A 23,308-nucleotide genomic window follows, 5' to 3' on the forward strand; every position below is an offset into this window, starting at 1 on the left:
GTATTCTCCTAGTCATCCAGGTGACAGTACAACCCCAGGGGGTGGGGGGGTGGGGGAGGGGGGGGCCGGGGTCTGATCATTCTGTCATTTAGCTTCAGGAGTTCATCTGCTTGAGTGGGAGAGAAGAGATGATCTCCTGAAGTTTAACAAAGCTTAGACTTAGTGAAGTCTATCACTGGGAAAGAAAAAATATGCTTGAAGTCCAACATGGGACTCGGCGGAGAGGGAGAGAGATATTTAAAAGATGCCTCCATGAAAATTCCTAAATGCAACCTTCCAACCCTTGGGAAATAACTTCTTATCAACAGAGTCAACAAATATTGACCAAGTGAGTGCCACTGTGTGTGCTGTGTTGTGCCAGTCTCTGTGGGGAACTCCAGAGACAGACTACTCACGCCCCTTCAGAGGCAGGGATCCCAGGTATGCGCATAGCACACAGGAAGCCCTACCTGGGGAGTTGATGGACACAGACAGAAAACCACTCAGAAGCCATCCTGGGAGGTTAGGAATATAGGGGAGGCATGGATAATATGCTAGGACTTCTGCAGAGAGAAACATGCAGTAGGCCAGGACAAATAGTTGGAGAAAGTTCCATGGGGGAGGGAGTGGAATTTGACACTGTAGGGCAGGGCTGTAGGTGAAAAGCCCTGGGGGAGGATAGGTCAGAGAGCAGGGACACCACAGCAAGGGCCTGAAGGCGGGAGAGCCCAGGGCTCATCTGAGGGCACGGTAAGTCGGGCAGTCTTCCGAAACAGAGGCTTCATGGACAAGAGCAATGGAAGGAGACAGCTGCAGTGTTTCTCCCACGACATTCCTGTAAATCCCAGATCCCGCCCTTCAAGAGCCTCCAGTTTAGTATGGTAGATGGATGGAGGTGGAGGGCAGGGGAGAGAGAGAGAAAGAGAGAGAAAATATGAATGGTAATGAGTGAATATGAATACAAAGTAGAGACTAAATCATGTGCCAGAAGACAATTGTAAAATGAGGAGAGAAACCAGAAAAATACTTCAAGAAGGAAGCACCCTTCCAGCTGTGCCTTAAACGAAGAGTAGGATTTAAACAGTAGGAAGGAAGACTGTCATCTTGGACAATGGGAAGGGTGGGATGGAGTGTGTTTGGGGAACAGCAGGAAATCTGGTTTAGCTGAAGCATAGTAAGTGAAGGGCATCATGGAATATAAGACAGTGGAAGAGGTCTGCCCCTGTGCCTCCTTGAAGGACAAGCTAAGGAACAGCTTTAAAGGTTCCTCATGTCCCCTTGGGTTGAGATCTTGAGATGAGTCATACAGAGTATAGTCTAGGCTACTTCTTAGAAGATGAGATAGGACTATTTTTCAGCTCACGGTGCAGGTAAATTGGGAGCGCCGTGCTGTGACATTATGGCTTGCAGGGAGGGGTCACCTCCAGTGGTGAGCTGGTCACAGCACTGGTCCTGGTCAGACAGACTTGGTGTGAATCCTGCCTCCACCCCTCTTAGCTCTGTGATCTTGAAACAAGTTACTTTTCTTCCCTAAGCCTCAATTTCCCCTTCTGTAAAACGGGGATAAATCCTACATTGACACTTAGGAGGATAAAAGAGTTAATGTATATAAAGTGCTCAGCACCTTTCCTGACAGATAGTGAGTGCTCAAGAAATGGAAGCCATTATTGTTTCCATGGTGTTTCAATGTGGGAATACGGTAGGTCATAGTTGAAGGTCTTTGATCATAAATGCCCATGCGCTCCACCTTAAACTCAAATATGTTGAATTTCCGGCGCTGTTTTAGCAACAGACACTTGCTTTTCTGCTATGTAATACCCAAAGAAAGTTCAGTTCACTCAATGAATCTTATAGCTTTCAGTGTCACCATTTCAGTTTAACCCATAGGCCTGTAAACAGTAGATAATTCACATATCATACAATTCACCCATTTAAAGTGTACAATTCAATGGCTTTTGGTATAGTCACAGGGTTGTGACCATCACCACAATCTAGTTTTGTAACATTTTCATCACCCCAAAAAGAAACCTCATGCCCAGTAGCAGTTACTCCCCATTCCTTCCCCTGCTCAGTCCTAAGAAATCACTAGTCTCTTTTTTATCTCTGCAGATTTTAAGCAGCTGGTTTGACTAGTATTTGTTAGTCTCAGCTTCTCAACATTTACACAGCAATCAGAAGGAACAATGTATACACACAGACAGGAAACACCCAACACCTTCTACACATCTCACACCTTATTAGTGCATGAAATCCTCCACACTTAGGTATATATTTGTTTTCCACCAACACATCCCCACCCTGACAAATATTCTCATTATCATTCCATCTCTGCTGCCCTCTTGGGAAAGAGCACATAAAAAGACAAAAAAAAATTGAATGAGATACCATCAGACCCAGTTCACATCTCATGTGGGAGTCTTCACAAACACGACTTGCCTAGAGGTACTTCAATACCAGTGTCAGTGCCAGACATTTGCCAGAAAATTAGAAACAATAGGACATGCCTATAAGAAATTGATCCCTCACCAAGCAGGGTGTTAGGAGGGGTTTACTGGACAGTTAGGAAGAATGCGTGGAGTCTGTGTCTTCAGTGTGGGCTTTGGACTAATTTGTTCAATCGCTTGGCCACACAGCAACCAGAATGATCTTTTAAGGACACAATTAGAGCAGATGACAGCAGTAATAAGCAGTGCTCCAAGTAGCTTTCCCTGCACTATCCAAGATGCCCTACTGTGGCCACAGAGCCCCGCCCACCCTTCCAGTCTCTTCTCTTGCTCTCTCCATGTCAGTCCCAAGCTCCAATTCCTGCTGCTTCAAGATCTCCACACACGGCCTTTTCCCTTCCCAGAAGGCTCGTCCCTCGGCTACTTGCAAGGGTGGCTCCTCTCCTTCTGGTCTCACCCTACAGCAGCTTATATGCCACCTCGCAGAGAGTTCTCCCCAAACCACCTCAGTAAAGCCAGTCTCCCTGCGTCCCTACTACCCCCAACTCTGTTTACTTTCTTTACACTTACCACAATCTAAACATTGTTTCTTTATTTTCTGTCTTCTCCACCAAGAGGTAATTGCCACTGTATTCCCAGGGTCCAGCACAGTTCCTGGTACAAGTCTGTGCTCTATAAACGTATGTTCAATATGTTCATTCACTTAACACTAGCCTGGTTTTCCGTTCCTCTTCCACTGCAACAGCCTCTAGGTGAAACTGAAAGTTGGTTGAATATCTTGGGTTCACCAACAGTATTTATCAATTAGGTAATTTGATGACGTCAATAAACTCAACTAATGACATAAGACACAGGACTTGCTTAAGTCTCTGACTCAGAAAAAAAACAAAAGCTGAAGGAATGAGCTTACGGATGGACCAGTCTCAAATCAACTCTGACTAAGCTTCTCTCTGAATGAGAACCACACCAGGAAGCACAATTTCCAGCTGAACTGACCCAAGGAGGAGTGGAGGTGGCACCAGAGCCTTGGAAAAGCTAAGTGCATTGTCCCTGGAGCATGACATGGTGATGTGGAATAGCCTACAGGGATGGCTGCAGAGGGGGTGGTCAGCCTCCTCCAGTAAGAATCCTGAGCACACCTGGCTTCCGGCCTGAAACACTGTAAAACAACTGTTTTTATAAGGTCCACACATGCCTGCACCAAATCATTATTAGACATCTCAATTCATCCCACAGCATAAAGAGGAACTAGAGTCCTCAGCTTGCTTGCCCAGAGGATGTGAGCATCAAGAACCAGCAAGGAGAACTTCTTGGTGACGTTCTGTCACAAGACAGTGGGAATTACTGGCCACAGGAAGCCACTCATGTGGCCCTGGAGTAACGTGGCATGACGAAGGTTTACAAACTCTTGCTCTGCTTGAGGTCAACTGCGAAGAGACTGCCTGGCAGAAATGGGTGGGCCTTCCCTGCTTCCTCAACTCACCTATCCTAGCTCTACTTACTTGCCTCGGTCCTGAAACTAATCTGATTACTAAACTCCATATCAATGAACATGCTGGCCCTAATCTTACTCAGCCAAGAGGTAACAGTAGCAGTAACAGCAGCAAGAACAAACAATACTGAGCTCTTACTATGTGCCAGGCATTGTTTTAAATGCTTTACATTTATTAATTGATTCAATTCTCACAATAGTCCTATGAAGTTGGTACTATTAATATCCGTATTTTCTGGTGAGGAAACTGAGGCGCAGGGAGGTTGAGTGACTTGCCCAAGGTCACACAATTAATAAACAGTAGAGCTGGGGTTTGAACCCAGGCAGTCTGGCTGCAGAGCTCCCACTCATAAACACAACTTGAATTTCAGGCAAACCTATAAAATCCTGAAGGCTTAGGGGATAATTTTACAAAGTCATCAAGGCAAATGGAATGACAATTGTACCACAAGGGACCAATGAGAAAGAGATGGACATATACAGGGAAGGGCTTCCCAAGTTCAGGCTCTGAACCCGTCTCTACTGAAAATCCTAGCTGAAGGCAGTTTGACACTGCCTCTCCATCCATTTACAAATTTAATGCTTCTCCCTACCTACATATAAATCTTATTTTCTCTGCAAGGGATCTTGGGCCACTCTCTTTGGCTCTAGGCTGTGCACCTGCTCTGCTACTTAAATAAACTCTACAGATCAACCGACCTTCAATTAACATTTATTGAGCGCCTACTGTATGGAAGGAGCCATGTTTGAAGCTTTTACACATATTATCTTATTTAAATGAATCCTGACAATAAAGATATGAAGAGGGTAGTGTGCTTTTTCTCCCATATGTTTTTATTTTTATCAAGGTTTAAGAAACTAAATAGACTTATATGCATAAAAAACAAAAATGCTTAAAATGCATGATGGCAATTGCCTGCCCTGCTCCTCCCACCCTCCCATAGGCAGATGTGTTCAACTTTGGGTGTTTTTTCTGGTCTTCATCGCTACATTTCTTAACACTGTGCATACACCAACTCAGCCATTACTTACTAACATCCTGCTCTTACCAATATGGCTATACTACAATTTTCAGTTAAATCTGTGGTCAGTGTTCACACTTTGAGAATGTAATTATTGTTCTACTAGGCTCTGTGGTGCATCCTGTGAATCGAGTCCCTTTCTTGTACATCTTTTTTCCTCTTAGATTTAATCATTTCCTTTTTTCCCACTTGCCTAGCTTCTGATAAACAACCCATCATCTTTTTTTTTTTTTAGAAATTTTTGTTGTAGATCTACCAATAATTCTTTCCAATGCTCAAATTTATCAGATAACTTATCAAACCTCCCCACCTGGAAGGAAAAGTGGGTGTTCTCAGTACTATTTTCACTGAAGAAAAAACTGAATCTCATGCAGGTGAAGAGCTTGGCTCTGTATCTTCTGGAAAGTGGCAGAGAGGTGATTTCTCTGACACCAATCCCAGCATCCGCTCCCTGGCAGCACACCGCCTCTGGGTAAAGAGAACACGCACAGGCCCTGTAAGCAAGGCGCCTTCCCCTCTTGTCTCCAAACACTGCACCGGGTCATCTTACACGGTGTTGGCCCCCACCCCAATAGTAATATATCGGCTACTCTCCATCCTAGCAAGCTGCTGCTCTGTCTGGCCTTGTTTGCTTAATTCATGTTTAGCAGCTGGCTTCTTTGCCTACTTATTATGCAAAACCACCACATCAGTGCTGCCTCACTGTGGTCATGTGGCTTTCATGGTTGGCATGGCCTTTCCCTAGGGGTCTCTCCATCATACCAGCTCCTTCCAATGGCAAGAAGATGCTCTTGGGCTTGTTTCACAAGTCCAAGCTCTTTTGGAGTCCTGTTGCATGTTGCAGGGGCGCCTCTGACTCAAGATAGGAGTGATGGCAGACATGCCCTGAACCCAAAGAATGGCCAAGCCTTTCCTGGTGCATTGGAGGCTTGCTACGACAACTCACCTCTCAGACATTCCTGAGGGAGGGGTGACCTCTCTCCAAAGCCTCTAAATGATAATATCTCTTGAAATGTTGTGATATGTCAAAAATGAATGCTATTTAGCACCTGATGCCCACAGATGGAGGTGAAGAGCTGCTGCACTGATGATGGGTGAGATGGTGCAGGACAGACCATCCAAGCCCTGAACTTGTCCTCCTCTCCCTGGCTGGGACGCAAACGCAAGGGGACCACGTGAGCATGGTGACAGAAGAGCGGTGATGCAGAATCATATGGGGAAATTCTTCTAGATAAAAAAGTAGTTCCAGAAACATCATGCTTAGAACTGATGAGGCCTGAATGGGGGTTTCCTTTGGACTTGCTGCTGAACTTCAGCCACATAGCATTTTACTCTGAATTTAACAGCTGGGTCAGTTCTCAATTGTATTAAGCACCCATAAAGATAACACGAAATTCGGGTCAAGGTTTGTTTAGGAGAAAGTGATCAATAAAAGATTCTAAAACTATTTTGTCAAAACTTTTCCAGTTGCAAGTAAAGAAACCCAACGTAACCAAAACATACCTATGAATCACTATTATAAGAGTATCCAGGATGGAAACATGGTTGCCCAGAAGAGTACCTTATTCTGTCTTCATCCAATAAAACTAGTTAGTGTAGATGTTCTAAACCAATGGTTTTCAAACTTCAGGTCTTGACTCATTGAAATATGAAATCAGTTCAATGGATCATGAACAGCATATTTAAAAAACAGAAGAGAACAGAAAATAGCCGAAAGGAAAGGTAAGTATGGTTTCATGTGACTTTTATTTTAGCCATTTATATGCATACACGCACAATTCCCGGGTCCTGATGCGTGAAAATGTCTTCCTTACTGTGGGTAGGTTCGGCGAGCACTGCGTTAAGCCCCAGACCACAATCTGGAGGCCCTTCGTGTGAGTCCTGCCCACAGACATGTTTTGTTTGGCCCGCACAAAGATTTTTTTGAAGAGAAAGTTGAATCATTTGCCAACATTTAAACATCTGGAGATTTTACATAAAAATCCCTATTTCTAGTTACTCTTGAAAATTGGAAGGTCTGACTACTTGGCCCACATCCCTCCATGGGAACTAGGATGGAGTGACAGAGTGGCTTCTCCCTTTAGAGAGGGCCATGCTGTCCAGTTTGCTCCAATCTCCACTCATTTAGGTCACCTGCCTGGTTCCTGGAGGCATCTGTGTATCCACCCTCCAGTTCTACCCAACCTCTGCTCCTCCTGACCTGCAAAGTCCTCTGTTTACCCTTCTTGTGTTCACTGCTGTACTAAGTGACAAACAGTAGCTCCTGCCAAACTCAGCTGGCTGCATTTCCTCAGACAGAGGTTGCACTTCACTGCTTCTGTTTTGACAGTTTGACCACCTTTCTCTCATTTCCTCTTTATCCACCTGTTGCACTCCTATTCATGCTTCAAAGCCTAGCCTGCCATGACCTTGCAGCAGAATTAATTGCTCCCTGCACTGTGGTCCCATATCACTTTAATAGTTCTCTGTTGAATACATTTCACATTGTATCATAATTACTTATTTATGTGTCTTTGTTACTTGCTAGAACGTGAGTACTTTCAGGTCAAGAATTGTATTTTATTTGTTTCCATACCTAGAATGCTTATCTCTTATTAGGTTCTGAATAAACATTTAAATAAGTATAACCATCTCCCCCACCCATGCACATCATTCATTCACTTATTAGTTCATTCAGCATTCACTGAGCACTTACAATGGAGCAGACACTGTGTTATGGATACAAGTTGAATCAAACACCATGCTTAACCTTAAGAAACTTATGGAACCCCTCAAGACCAATCTTAAATGATCCCTTTTCTGTAAGTCTTTTTCTGATTCATTTGAAACACTAACTCTTCCTTCCTTTGAGCCTTTGAACCAATGAAGGTAGGAACTTTCCAGTGTATCAGGTTATCCCTGAAATGCCTTGCAGAGAGTAGACCTCAATAAAATTGTGACGTGATCAAGAAGCCACTGCTAAGGTTCACTGTTTCAGGCTGGGACCTTCACACACAGCAGGACTGGTAGTGTCTTCCAGGTGAGTAGGCACAGCACGACTGGACTCCAGGGCAGCAGATACCATTCCCACTGTCCACCCTAAAACTCTGTTCTTCACTGACTGTCTAGACAGGGGTCCCAAGAGTGGCACATAGACAGCAGTCCAGTAGACACTCGTCTAGCCCATGTGTCACTTATGGGACCCTCCGTGGACCTGGGAACCCACAGGCTCTTCCATTTTTCTGAGAGGTACTGAGCCTTCTCTCCCATTTTCCATCAGACATTCCAGTGTGGAATAACCTTACTATCTTTTTCTACCATTCCCTGTTTTTCTTAATTTTTCTTAAACTTCTCCCTCCCTTCATAATGTTTCAAATAATGAACAACAAAAACAATGCAGACAGCTATAATATAGACCAGATATAGTGGCAGTGGGTGAAACACTCTAAGTTTTAATGATATATTTTAGCTCGTCAAAGACTAAAGAGGGAGTTGTAGCCTTTGTGATTGAAGATATCTAATGAAACTATCTTTTACCAAAGGATTCCAAAGAGGTCTATGAACCCCAGTAAAAATGCTCACCTAACTCTTGGAGAATTAGGAATGACACCTAGAGAATGGCCCACCATGCCTTGACTCTGAATTAGTGCTGCCTTCCCCAAGCTAAGCTGAGCCCCAACTCACTCCCAGGAAAAGGTCCCTTCTAACTTCCTCCCTCACCCACCCTGCCCACCCTCTGCACATCCAGTGTCATATACTGACAGCAGTGTCTTGGCCACTCGAATCGCACAGAAGGTCTGTTTTATTATGAACTGTAGCTTCACTCTATACTGCAGGAGAGTCAGAGCAAGAATGATGCTCTTTGCCATCTGTGCATTATAAGCAAGATAAAGTTAGAAGGCAATGGAGAGGCTACTTTATAAGCTCTCACTTATCTGCCTGCAGGGCTGGTCATTTTATACACAGAAACTGTAGATTACCTAGACAGTGTCAAAGTGTGGTCCTTGGACCAGCAGCATCAACATCACCTGGGAGTTAGAAACGCAAAACCTCGTGCTCTTCCCCCTTCCCCTGAACCAGAAACTCTCAAAACAGGGCCCAGAAATCCATGTTTTAACAAACTCTCCAGGTGGTAACGATGCCTCCTAAACAGTTAAGCACCACTGCCCTAAATAGTAATTTCCCTGGAAGTATTAAGAAAGCCAGCATCTTCACAGTTAAGTCCAAGTATTCAAACAAGTCAGCCTGTTTGACTTGGGATACAGCAATGGGATACAGAAACTCACCCCCCCCCCACCATGCTCCCCCAGGGCACTGGACCATAATAGCATTAATCATTTCAGTGCAAACACAAATACAATGTTTCAGAGAAAAGAGGTCACGCATACAAATATTCGCCCTCTCCACTGTTAACAAAATTTGCCCTTGAATACACAGCTCCAGCCAGTTTGGGATAAACATACCTCTTGGTATGAGTCACCATCAGACCAACACACAATGAAATAGGAAGCTAGGCTGGTTTCTACTGTGGTTTGCCCAGCTCAGGCTCAACCACAATGGGAAGAAATCCTGCACCACTCACCGGTCACTGAACCTTCTGAAAAGTTCTCTGGCTCTCTAATGCTGGCTCAGGAAAACACTCAGCATTTTGACTTTGGCATATGAGAGGCAAACAAGATCAGGACCCTCATTCTTGCCCCCCAGGGACTGTGAATATGATGACTCAGAGGGGCCCCCTCTTAAAGTGAGTCAGAGGCCAAGATTTTCCTCTTGGTAGGATAAATCTCCCTTAGGATGTCTTTCCTGCAGGAATTTGGAAAAGTCAATTTGTTGTACTTTAAAAAGAGGGTTTCTGTGATGCAGGATAGGTTGTTTCACCCTTCCTGGTCACCTAACCAGGTAATTGGAGAGGCAACAGGCAGGGCCACCTCCCAAAGTCTGGGAGTAGCTGACAACAGGGCTGGCTCAACCTCCAGCTCAGATGTCCACTCTCTCCGTGTTTTGAGTTCACCCCCTCATCAAAAACTGCTCTCAAGAGCTCTGGGTAAATTTAAGTCAGTGTGTTCCTTCTCTCAGATTTATTTACAATTTCAGCCTTCACTCTAATTCTGGAAATGAAGTCTTTTTTTTCCTTCTGGATAAACATTTTTCAGACATCAATGAGTAGGTGGCAGAGGGCAGGGATTTGTTATGATTTTTTTTTTTTTAATGTGAAGTTCTTTCCCTTGGCCTCGGAAATCCCATCATCCAAACAGCTCTTCTGTAGTGAAGATAAGCTGAGCAGAGCCATACTTCCGGTGAGAGCAGCACTTTTGTTTATAAAATAGTGAGAGCAATTCACGCTTGAATTTTTTTTCTCTCGAGTGGAATATGATGACAAAAACTGGAACTCCCCTCCCTTCGAAGATGCAAAGTTCACAAATGAGTTGTGTGTACAAATCACGGATCAAGACAACTTATTCTGAAACTCGTAGCATCATGGTGTCTCCCTTAACAACAGCTTCCGTTCAGACCTTACTTAGGAAATGTCCTTGTCATTGGTGAACTCTTGAAAAGTTTGGGGGTTTTCAAGTTAAGGAAAAGATGAAGAACCTAGACAATTCCAGGAGTGGGTAGGGGTGGGGCATTAAATATCAACCTAGGAAGTAGGGCTGGAAAACTGAATCCAGGAGTGGCTATAATACACTAAAGAGGGGGCCTGAAAGGTGACTTGGATATATGAGGAACGATTACACTGCAGAGAAAGATCTACCATTCTCAGACTTCCCCGAGGATGGAATAGAAATGGGTTTTGATTACATTAGGCAGTGTGCACACACCTGAGTGGGTGTGTGTTTTGGGAGGAGTGGGATTGGGAGGCAGGCAGATACCATTATAGGCAGCAACACTTCACACCCACCTCTACAGATTTCTTTTTTCTTTTTTTTTTTTTCCCTGAGGAAGATTTTCCCTAAGCTAACATCTGTTGCCAATCTCCCGGTTTTTTGCTTGAGGAAGATTAGCCCTGAGCTAACATCTGTGCAAATCTTCTTCTACTTTATATGTGGGAAGCCGCCACAACACGGCTGATGAGTGGTGTAGGTCCATACCTGGGATCTGAACCCACAAACCTGGGCCGCTGAAGTGGAGCACGCCAAACTTAACCACTTGGCCACAGGGCCAGCCCCTCTAGAGGTTGTTTTACAAGACCGTATATGAAATCAACAAATAGCGGAGGAGAGACGGAGCTCTTTCTTGAGTTGCACAGGTGACTGAATTGTTGTTTAACTTCTCTGGTGTTTACTTAGATGCACAGCATAATTCTAGAAGAATTTACAGAAGGGATTGGCCTTTGAAAATCATTATAATAAAGCGGAACTTGAGTTAGGTCTTTGAGAAATACAGAAAAGGAGGATATATGTATTTCTCACGAGGGCAGGAGGGGAAATGTAACTGAGGTTGGAGAGGGAAAATACCCACCATGATTATTCAAGTAGGAAAAATGGAGGGGAGGAAGCATACATACAATTAGCACAGATTTTGGAGCCAGATAGGCCTTAACTCTTCTACTTTCTAGCTAAGTGATCTCTGGCAAGTTTCTAAACTCCCATGAGCCTCCTCTTCCTCATCTATTAAAGGAGAGGAACACCACAGACCTTGATGGGTTCAAAGATTAGAGACAATGTATGTAAAGCTCTCAACACAAAGCCTGCCATTTAGTATGTGTTCAATAACTGGCAGATTTAATAATAACATTAAAAATAGAAATAAAACAAGATTGGCTTAGATAGGTGAGGGAAGAGGTAATTTAAGGACTTGGGGAGAATCCTCAATGATTAGCAGGTGGCCTTAAACTTTACCTTGTCACTCATTTAGGTTTTTGAGCTAGAAACATGATGACATCAGTGTCCTAAGAGGATTACTTTGGTGCCAGTCTGTAGGGCACATTTGAAACACAGTACAGCACTGTTCTCAGAAGCTACCTAGAAAAAAGATTGCCGTGTGTGTGTGCATGTGTATGTCCCATACACTTGAATGTCAGGTGGAGAGTGAACATCTCTCCATTGAGGGTGGACTGGAATGAGTTTTACTGGGTCTCACTCTACCCTAAAAGCAGGTTGGGCCATCCAGTGGCAGAAAGCTTCTAGGGAACAAAACAAAACAAAAGTAATGCTCTCAAATGTAAAACCCTATTTACCTCGATGTGTCTCCCCTGCTGCTAAATTCTTATTCTCTCATGTGGTTTCCAAACCATAAGCATCCCTTATTATTTAAATTAGATGAGTGTTTACATAACTTAACCTCTAATATTTGTTTATTCTTGTTTTCTGTAACAAAAAGAAAATAGTGAATCCCTTTTGTGTGTATTTTTAAAACTTGCACTAGAACACACATAAGCTAGACAATTATAGCTTTTAAATGAGTTTAGTGTCTGGAGTTGAGGTGATGAGAGGGTATTTAGGAAGACAGATATTGACTGATAAACCCACAAAAATCTCTCCTTCTTCTTTGTTACAAGATACAGCAAGGGTAAGATGTCCTTGAACACATCAGAGAAATAACCATTTCATCAAGATTCCTGGATCAATATGTGTCTGCAGCTGGAACTGGATGGGCGCCTGGTTAGGAGAACAAAAGATAATGAGGGTCAAATTGTGTCAGCAAATGCCACTCCACACTGGCAGAGGTCTGACCCGCCAGCAAGCTTTCTCTCCAGTCAGTGTCAACCCCATCCCAGAGAGATACGCGGAAACTTGATCCAGGAGAGACAATGATGGCACAAACCACTGCAAGCTAAACCATCTCTAAGTGGTGAGCACAACAGGGAGTCTACGTCCCTCCTTCTGAAGGCCTCCCACGTTCTCAAGATGGGCGCCGCCATGACCTGAGCCCGCACAATGGTGATTTGTGTCAGCTCAAGAAGGAAGAAGCCAGGCCTCTCTGGGAGTAAGAAGAAATGGAGAGGAATGGAAAGGTCTCAGAATTGAGAAGACACAGGTTCCAGTCCCAGCTCTGACAACAGGTCAACCTGTTTCAAGCGTTTGAGAACTTGTGACAGGGCAGACACTATGCTATGCACTGGAAAATCAAAGATGGAGACACAGTGCTGCTTCTGAGAGGCTCCCCGTCTAGTAAGAGAGCCAGTGGACATCTACATGCTGTGGCAAGTGCAGTCCCTGAGCCAGGTACACCTTCGATGGAACACAGAGGATGAGTGCTTGGTCCAATTACCCGCTGTGTGACCCTGAGCAATTTACTTACCCTTTCTGAACCCCAGTGTTCTCATCTCTAGGATGAAGGCCTGGACTACATACTCCCCTGTACTGTTCTCACTTTGAAAGCTATGATGAAGTTCCTTTCTTTCCATGGAAGCTCTTGTGTACCTGCCAAAATACCCTGCCTTCCTCCAGCGTTGGCTGAGGTCAGTGTAGTCAGGGAGCTGGGAGGCAGCACTGTGGACTGACACAGACCTCAAAATAAAAAAGGAGCAGCCTTTAATCAGTGGCTAAGAGCTAAGATAATACCAGTATGTGACCTCTCGGTGGCCTGTCCAAAGTGTTCCAGTTAGAAAATGGCTACTCACTTGTAAAGCAAATGTGAACCCAGGCAATGTGAGCTTTGGGAAGCCTGCAATGACAGAAAAAGAGTTGCTCTTTGAGGACGACTGATCTATAACGCATATACCACATACAGCAAGTCTGGGGCCTCCATGAGCCCCACGGGAATAGAAACAAGAAATGGTTTTTGTAATCACCTTTCCCATCACTCATAAATTACTCATACTAAGGAAACAAACTCAAATCCATTAGCAATAGCAATCAGGGCCAGGTTGTTCTGGGTGGGAGGTACAAATGATGAGACCTGACCTTCATCAAATGTTGATATCTGTATTTGTCAATCTGAGGGTTCCTGGAAGCACCCCAAGAAAAAGAAGAAACATTATTAGAAGCACCTTTATTCACACCAAGTCATTTCATTCAATTACCACTTACTCAGTGAAAAACCAAAGCTAAAGCCAGTGATTATTAAAGACATGCAGGAGCAGAATGGATGGAGCAGAATCATGCTTCTCTTTGCCCTAAGGTGCAGCCTTCGCACTGTTAGCTGTCATGATTCTATTTCTCCATCCATCCATTAGTACAATAAAACCGAACCGAGTTTCCAGCAACAAGGATCAATTCGAGTTCAGCACATTCACCTCAAAGTTATTCCCAGTAGGGGCGTCAAGAGAAAGTAGATATAGATAAGTCATTGAAATGGTTCAAGACAGCCCTAAAGAGCAGACATCCGTGTTTACGGAGAAAGTATGTCCCACAGTGAGAAAATACAGCAGAGTAAATCCAAGCTTACCAAAGAGCAAAATTAAAGGGTGGTTATTCACATTACAAAATTATGCAGTGAAGGTTCCTAAGATGTATTAAGAGACAAAAATCAAGTCACAGAAAAATGATCACAGAATGATCCCATTTTTATACTCCTATCTTATTCCTGTCTAGAAAGGTCTTGAAAGATACACACTATTAATAATTTTACTTCTAGAGAGAAGGGAGAATTGAGGGGCACAAGGTAGGTGTAAGGGGTTTTCGCTTTTCACTCTCTATTCTGTAACATTTCACTTTCTTAACCTAAGCTGTATTTATATATTGGATAATTAAAATCAAGCATTGCTGTGTTCTTTTACATTTCCCAGATAAACTAATAATTTAAACTATAATTCAATTCTGAAAGATTTAACTTACATTGCAGGACCACACCCAGTGCATAAATATTGTACACCTGTGCAGAGCTCACCCACCCTCTCCCTTTTCACGTTCTCCTTATGTGTTTTGCCACCTTTGACATGAACAGCATCCTTTAAGATGTTTGGAGGAGTGATTAGGGATACCGCTGAAATGTCAGCTTATTAAAACAGCACACCTGAAACCTTTAAAACAGCCGGCTTCTCCTTTCAGCCAGTCCTGGCTAGGCCTGGGCATGTCCCAAAATAGCACAAACCTGGTAGAAGGACCCTTCCATTACCCATCTTAATTAACCCTTGATGTGGCTGGGGGTGACTGAGTAAGAGAATGAAGGCTAGGATGGAGACAGGAAGGCAAGTCTCAAACACAACCAAAAATTCAAAATGCAATAACAATCAAAAGAGACACACGCTCAGGAGCTCAGCTGTGCAAACACTCCAGAAATAGGATGTGCTTCAGACGCCGTGGCTAAATTAAAGGTTCTTAATGAAGTCTCCGCTCCATGGAAACCCAGACTTCACAAAACAGCGATTCTCGGCACCAAGAACATGTCTGCCCGGCTTTCCCTTGCTCATCCCCGGTGAGATGGGCAGGCCCTGCAGCACCATTCCAACTTCTGCAACCATGCACGGTGATCGATATTTATAATTACCTTTCTCCTTCACCATGGCAACCGGGTCCTCTGGCGAGCAGCGCTGAAGGAAACAGGAATGAAGTCTGGCAGTGGCAGCGCGCCTGGGCAGAGGGACCGCGGCTGCAGAGGCTGCGAGGAAAAGCCCCGGGCATCCACTCGCGAAGTCCGGGGCTTCTTTCTAAAATCCCGCCCCCATCTCGGAGGGCCGAGCTCCGGTGCCGCCCCAGAGATCGCCGCCGAGCGGTGGCCGCGCCCTGCCTGGGGACTCTGCCCTTGGACCCAAACCACTCGCCACAGCTGCTGCTGTAGCAAATGCAAAATTCCACCGGCCTAATCTCTGCTCACTGACACCACCTTGCATTCCTCGCGCCAAAGCCCGGGAAAAAACGGGCCGCGGAAGGCTCTCGAGCGAGCCCTGACCCCTCCCGGGGTCTGATAAATGATTGCCAGAAGAGGGGGGCCGAGGAACAGCCAAGGACTGTTCCAGTAAGTAAAACTAGTCAATTGTTAGCTTATTAGTTTCCTATTACCGCTGCTTTCAATTCTTTTTACAACTTCTTTCAGACAAACTGAATAAATAAAATTAGCCTTAGCAGAAAAATAATGCCAGTGACTCCTTCAAGTTCATTTTCTTCAACTTTTAAGGTCCTGCAGGCTCAATTATAATGAAAAACGAATAATGACATTTGTTTTGCCTTACTGCTCCCCTCTCTGGTACCTGAAGGGGGAGAAGGGGAGAGGAGACTGAGACATTGAGAGAGAGCCTGGGAAGAGAATCTTTCAGGATTCAATTCCTTATCCAGGATCAAATTCAAGATCAAAGTAAAAATCTGACTTATCCAGTTAGGCAGGATTCTGACTTCCGCCTTCTCCCTGCTTCATTCGAGTATTCTAGACAAGCCCCTTGGATGTGTATATGGGAGGGAGGAACCCCAGCCACAAAGTGGGGGGCGCACAGTCACACCCACACCCCTCACTGGCCTGAGCCTGAACCAGCAGCAGGGGCTCCTGACAAGGCTTTTCATTTCTGACACACAGGGTCACAGGTCAGTCTCCTGGGAGCAGAGGATTTCGTGGTTCCCACGCCCACCTCATTCCAGCACCTGTCTCCCAAACCCAGATTGTTCTGTCCCCACCACACGTCATATACATCCACCATGCGGGAGACACGTGATGAGCCAGAGACAAAAAGGCAGACGTAGCACCACTCTGGGAGAGCAGCAGATGGCCAACACATCTTTCAGAACCAGAATGCACAGCTAGTATTAGACTGTATTTACTGCAAATATTGTAACGTGTTGGGTCTGAGAGAGGCAGGGCAACAGAAAGTAATGAAGTCAAGCAACCTGCCTCATCTCTGACTCAGGTTGTTTATAGCTGAAATTACATTTTGGGGGGTGGGGGTGGGACTGGGGGAGGCCTTTATGCAGGTTTTCTGGTGGGTAACAGTAGCAGATCTCAAGCAGCTGTGACATTCCTACATCTGTGACTCAGGGCTTCACTATTAATAGCTTGAGTGTCTCAGCCTGTAAGTAAGGGCTAAGTCCCCTCCAACCCCTGGGTCCTCTTTTCGATGACACACACTTTGCCCACCCTACTCCTTGCCCCCACTGCAGCCCCGTAGGGTCAAGTTTTTCCTAAGTCAGCAGCCAGCTGGAGTATAAGCACTTTATAAGAGCCTTTAAGCGGCTTCTCTAACCCCCATTCATAAATGTGAGGCAAGCATGAGAGCAACCCAACCTCAAGTCCAGAAGGATGGGCAGGACTCAAGAGTATGGAGGAGGCAAGCCCTTTACATGCCCAATTTTCATGGCTAAAACTGCACTTGTCTACTCCTCTCACCCCTCATCACCCTCAGAGCCCCTAAGGAGACGCTGACAAGCAAAATTAACCTGAGAGAGCTGGAATTGGTTTGGTGCTGTGAGCCTAGCAGGTGAATTTATTTTATTACATTTTTGCTGCATAAATAGATTAGCACCTCACTTAGGCCCTACTCTCCAAGGCTTTCATGTTATTCAGCTCAAAGCTCTTGGCGTGTGCAAGCTCGAGCTCTCTCTCCCCCCCTCCCCCACTCCCCCTCTTTCCCTCTCCCTAATGGAACGTGACAGTAAAACACCATTGGGTTTCTAGTCCAAACTCCATCATACATAAGTGTTCCAGAGACCACAAATGCAATTAGTTCAATTTCTCTTTCACTCAGGATGACAATTTTTAATCCTGAGATTTAACTTTATTAACTAAACTGGTCCCTTATCACGGTTCTGAACCTACCTGTACACCTTTGTGGATAAATTGCACAGAAACCCTGGTTGAGAAAGGCTGTCTGGCAGCTTTGGGGACTAAGCTAGCTGAGTAACAGCTGGTGCCTATTCATTTGCAGAGAAGCCTTTTCTACAGGAAAATACTACATGGTGGTGCAGAGAGATTTTCCCCCCTCCTGTGTTTTCCATGGAAAGAATTTTCCTGTACCACAGTCAAAGTGAATGAGTCACCAGCATTTAGTTGCTAAATAACAGTCATATGGCTAAAATCCCCCCAACAATCAGACACTGCTACCTTAGGATAAAAGCATCCAGTCTGCAGTTTCAGATAACCAAAGAGGGTATTACTCAAGTTATTTTTGGAATGTGAGAGAGTAAAACCAAATTGTTTCTGTCTCCCTGCCTCAGGGCCGAATAGTTGAAAGAGCTTTGAGAACAGAAGCAAAGCATAGATATTTTCTACTTTACAGTTAAAACTACACAAGGTGCAGCAAAATAAATCTAGAAAAAAATGAAAAATTTACGGTTCCGAAGAAGGCAGGACATTTTTTTCTTATTTCTAGAGATGATTTCAAAGAACTTATTTCAATCTCATTTGACTCAGAGGAGGTAAGACTATAATACAGACACCAACCCATGGTTTGATTTGTTGTTTTATTCCCCCAAACTGACTCACTGCTGCCTTTTCATTTGCTCACAGAATGAAGCAAGGGCTGTCCACAAGCGACCAAAGGGCAGAAACCATTTTGTTGGAGAGAAAAGCTTTGTTAGCATACAGCCACTCTTGGCAAAAATTCAAGAGTACATCATTTCAATAGAAGCCGTGCCAATTAAGAGGGAAATGTTACAACCTGAAAACAAGCAAGCTGCCAGAGTCTACTTCCTCATTGCTCTCTCTCTTCCACAGAGCCACGGACTGCCTACTGCTTGTGCACCTGTAGGGCAGGAATTCCAGGACCCCTCCACGGCCCAGGACCCCAGGTTTCCAGGTAGCACACATCCCTCAACACCTTTGGACTCATTGGCAAAAGAGCACTCCAGATCCTTTCTAGCAGAATTCAACTGAAAGAAAACCCGAGAATGAGTTTCTTATTTGCTTTCTATGTTCACATCTGTCAACCTCACTGCAAACATTGATGGAGCATCTACTGTGTGCCGGGTACCGGGCTGGCGGCACAAAAACAAGAAGAGAGAAACCACTGCTCTGGAGTTGCTTATCATGTAGTGGAGGAGATGCACACACACGAACATTCTTGATGACACTAGGAATGTGCTAAGACAGAAGTAGGGTGCAGGGCAGTGCTGAGCCCAACAGGGAGGCAGGAGAGGCTTCCAGGAGGAGTGGGGAGGCAAGTGAGGGCTGCCAAGTGAAGGAAGGGGGAACAATCATTCCAAGCAGAGGGAATGGAGTGAGATGGTGTCAAGTAGTTCACTGTTCATGGGGAACAGGGAAAGGCTCCAGCTAAGGCTGGGGTGGTCGGTCACGGAGGGCTCTGAATGCCACGCTAAGGAGGGTGGACCTTAGAAGTGACGTGGTTAGAGTCTCCAGCCTGAGCTACCTATTTCTTTCCAAGTTAAGTTCAAAAGACTTGGGCTGCTTTTCAAAGTCCACCATGATCTGTTTCCAACGATATTGCTTCCTTCCTCCAAATTGGGTTGTATTGGTGTGTGCATGTCCAGTGGTTAGCAGACTGCTGGTCGTGTAATAGATGCCAGGGAGTGTCTATGTTTATTAGTTTATTTAAATATTTCCCTGATAAATAGAATAAAATGACAGCCATGCACATCTCACACATAGCATCTTAAGTAGCATAAACCATTTGGGATTGGTTTGTCCTTCTGTAGTAATGGCTTCATGTCCACAACTAGGCTGTGAGCTCCATGAAGGCAAGGAGGGTTTCATGCTTTTCTAGAGTCCCAAGAGCTCAGTCTGCAGACCTCCAAGGATAGAAACACTAGGGGTGTTTTAAATGCAGACACCTGGTCCCCACCTAAGGTCTGATGCCTCGGATACTCTGGGGCTGAGCTGCAGCCAGCTCCTTCAGTGACTAAGGACCACTGGCCTAGTACACTGGCCTGCAGAGCAGGAGGCGAATGCACGTGAGATTCACAAACAGAGCTCAACACCACACCACCACATGGAAAACACAACCCCTATCCCCTCAGTCGGCCAAAATAACAGTGAGCCTGACACTCACGGCGATCTTAAAAATTTATTGGAAGTGATGATTCCAAAGTTTCCTACAGTCTGAGACAAATTCCAAAATGTCTGAGCCCTCTTGATCCTACTAACTCGCATGTCCTCAACTGAGAATTCTTAGGATTTTTTCCATATGAATCTCACAGAATCAATGCCCGGCAAAGTTCATTTCCATGAGTTCTTAAAGTAGAATTATTTTACGTTTGTATCCAAAACTTCCCCATGGTCCTCAGAAGCCACTTCTGAGTTCGGACCTAAACAATATGTTGCAGCTTAAGAAAATGACAAAAATTACTAAGGTATATTTAGAGCTCCTTTTGAAAAATCCACTAAGGATGGAAACTACAGAATGAACATAAAACAAGCCATTTGCCTACAAGTGTACTAGAACCTATTATCAGAATTCAAAGGATCTTTTGATAGTAAAGAGAGTTTCGTGGGTTTTAGCCTAATTTCAGGCACATGAAAAGTTCATAAGAAGTAGGAAAAAGCTATGAATTACTTGGGAAAAGGCCTTTTTTTAAAAAAAAAAGTTTACTAGTAGCTTTATCTTTTACCTTAATATTTTCTAGGTAGAAAAACAGTTATTAGGACAGAAAAGTGGTCACTTTCTATCATCTAGAACTGCAATGCCTTCCTTAGCAACACTCACTTCTTTCTGGTACTTCAATGCCACCTGTGCCCTGATCTTGACGAAATTGCAATGAAGGATTTACATGTCTATTTTTGCAAAAGACTGTGGACTCTCTGAGGGAAGGGATCACATGTGAATATCTGTATTCACATAGTGAAAAGCACAAAGTAGGAATGCAATGTTTGATGAATACTAAGGGATAAATGTCACTAGCTTACCATAGTAAGTCAAAATGCTAGATAAGTATTCATTTTTATAGTCAAATAGACTGATTTAAAAATCTAACTCAAATAAATTAAAAGTAAATTCAGTCTCTTATATATAAATCAATTTAGTGGTTGCTTGGAAGTATTTGCCAAGAGGCAAACCAATAATTCACCTTAGAGAGAAAGCAAGCTGAAAAGAAAAGAAACTTAATCATTTTATGAAGTCCCCTTAATAACTAACCCTCAATACCACTTTTGTCACCATTTACAGAGTGCTTACTATGTGTCAGCCACCATTCTAGTCTCTTTACATTTATCACCTCATTTAATCCTCATAATAAGTGGACAAGATATTATTATCATACTTTACACATGTGGAAAGAGGTCTGTCAGAATCCAAAGCCATGGGCCATCCCTTTGCTTTGTTGGCCCTTCCCTTCCACAGAGGTCGTGAAAGAGCCTTTCCTTCCCTGTCCCCAACTACACACAGACACACACACACACACACACACACACACACATATTTTGAGTCAATGTACATTGACTTTGTCATTTCCAAAAGACTTGGCACAATGCAAATGATGTTGCATTTTGCCTTGTCTGTATAAAATGATCTTCTCTCCTGATACCTTATCCTGCATTAGTTCTTGGACTTCTTATGATAGGACCTGTCAGGTGAATAGCATAACCTTAGCCTGTTCTGTTGGACTCATCCTTGGCTGGACAGGGGAAGACAGTGTACCTAGATCCAAACATCAAGTCTTTTAGGATGCAATTCAATCATCTACCCTGTCTAATCATTCTGGACGAATAGCATTCCTGTGGTTTACATAGAGAGACAATTAAAAATTTTTTTGGAGAGGGTCACAGAAGTTTTGCAAGGTTTACAAAGCCTACATTTGCCCTCCTCATTGAGCCTTACAACTCTAACTATGCCCTGGCACACTCCCAGAAAATGACTTCCCTCTCATTCTCCTTGGACATCTCAGCCATCATCTGAGGGAAAGGCCAAATAAAGCATGCAAAGTGCAGAGCCATTAGTGCATTTGCTCCACAGGAAGTGCGGCAATGTCACCCATCACATGTCTCAGTGAGTTTCTCCACTTCTTAGTACAAAGAGAAGGGATCATGCAACCAACACTCTGGTTTGTGACAAACTATAACTTGTATGAAAAAACAGGCATTAATTTCACGTACATGTAAGATGAAAACTAAAGTCCTAAGGCAGACTTGTCCTAGGTTACACAGTTATTTAGAAATGGGTCAAAACCCCTGGTGTCTTACCTCCTACCCAGTGGTTATTCCATTATGCCACACTGGCCACACACGCAGCCTGATCAGACACAGCCAGGGTTTGAATTCCTGCTCCGCCACAGGCTGAGTGACCTTGGGCACATTATTTTCTCTCTCTGGGTTTCAGCAGGCTTATCTGTGAACAGTAATAACATGCTGCATTTGTGAGGCTGTGGTGAGGACAGGGCCGGCTTCCTGGGTGTGTGACCTGTGCAGTTGCATAAGGCCCTGTGCTCAGAAGGGCCCTTCATTTGGTTTAATGCTTTGCTCTTGTCATATTGAGATTTATAATAATTTTATCTTTGAACTTGTGGTTTGTAAGTGAAGTCTGATGGGACCATGGAGCACGCATGTGAGCAGACGAGATACGTGCAATATGTGTGTTTGCCGTTCCTGCTGCCCCATTCGCATATAGTATTTGCAATGCGTCCTGAGCACAGAACTGCAGTGGACCCCACGATGCATGGGAATTCAGGGAGACTCAAAGGGAGTGCGAGGTAAGTTGTTACATCTATACTGAATGAACAACGGTGCTGGGAGGTCACTTTCCATTCAAACCAGAATGCTTGCTTCAAATGCAGAAAGAAGGCAGTGGTGTAGGAAACACTAACAACCAGGGAAGATTGTCATATCCTTTCTTACTCTATTGTAGGCAATCACTTACACTGAAAATGATGACATAGAAAGAAAGAGAAAGATAGGGCAACCCACTACCCACTTTCCTTTCAGTCCTTTCTTCCTATCAGTAAGATGAGTAGAGGGTTGGTAGAATGTGCTTGCATCCAGAAGTGACATAAAAACAGTTGAGTTAGGCGGCTGGCCTGGTGGCGTAGTGGTTAAGTTCCCGCACTCTGTTTCAGCGGCCCATTCCTCTTTTGCTGAGGAAGATTGGCAACAGATGTTAGCTCAGGTTCACGCTTCTTCACCAAAAAAAAAGAAACAGTTGAGTTAGTTGTGTGCAGCACTCCCACTCTTCTGGAAATAATTGAATACATATGTATCTGCGATCTAAGAAATATCAATTGTGTGATTTCAGTGACTCCACATATGAGTTAAGGACTCTTATATTTGCACTTAAAATGGGCACAGCACAATATAAACATGAAAGGTAAAATTCATGTTAATAATTTAAAATTTTACTTTATTTAGGACAATAGCAAATAAAAATGCTATGACAAGGTGAGAAGTCTGTGAAATAAAGAAAAAAGCCTTATGTTTTAGTACCTTTAATGGCCCTTTATTCCTGCACTTTGAACAACGGGCCCCACATTTTCCTTTTGCACCAGGGCCTGCAATGTCCCCAGTGCTGGGTGAGGATGAGAGACATTCTGTATGAAATGAGAGAGCCTGGCACTGGGAAGGAGGACAATGAAGAGTGATAATGATGGTTATCATTTAGTTTCTCACTGCTTCATCAATGTACGACAAAATAGGATAAGCTTAAA

At 44.1% G+C, this 23,308-nt stretch overlaps 1 protein-coding gene across 2 annotated transcripts in view; it reads right to left on the reverse strand.

The window, feature by feature from the left end:
* ABLIM1 (actin binding LIM protein 1) overlaps positions 1-23,308 on the reverse strand; it is a 289,715-nt gene that overhangs the window by 150,974 nt on the left and 115,433 nt on the right. Inside the window, exon 1 of one of the 2 annotated variants that reach the window (XM_058544068.1) lies at positions 15,288-15,956. The exons of the other annotated variant lie outside the window; for it this stretch is intronic. Within the exon in view, the coding sequence (XP_058400051.1) occupies positions 15,288-15,303 (16 nt within the window). The 5' untranslated portion in view covers positions 15,304-15,956. Of the gene's footprint in view, positions 1-15,287; positions 15,957-23,308 lie in introns of those variants that run through there. 2 annotated transcript variants of the gene reach the window in all.

Source organism: Diceros bicornis, chromosome 6 (genome assembly GCF_020826845.1).
Source record: "Diceros bicornis minor isolate mBicDic1 chromosome 6, mDicBic1.mat.cur, whole genome shotgun sequence".
NCBI lineage: Eukaryota > Metazoa > Chordata > Mammalia > Perissodactyla > Rhinocerotidae > Diceros > Diceros bicornis.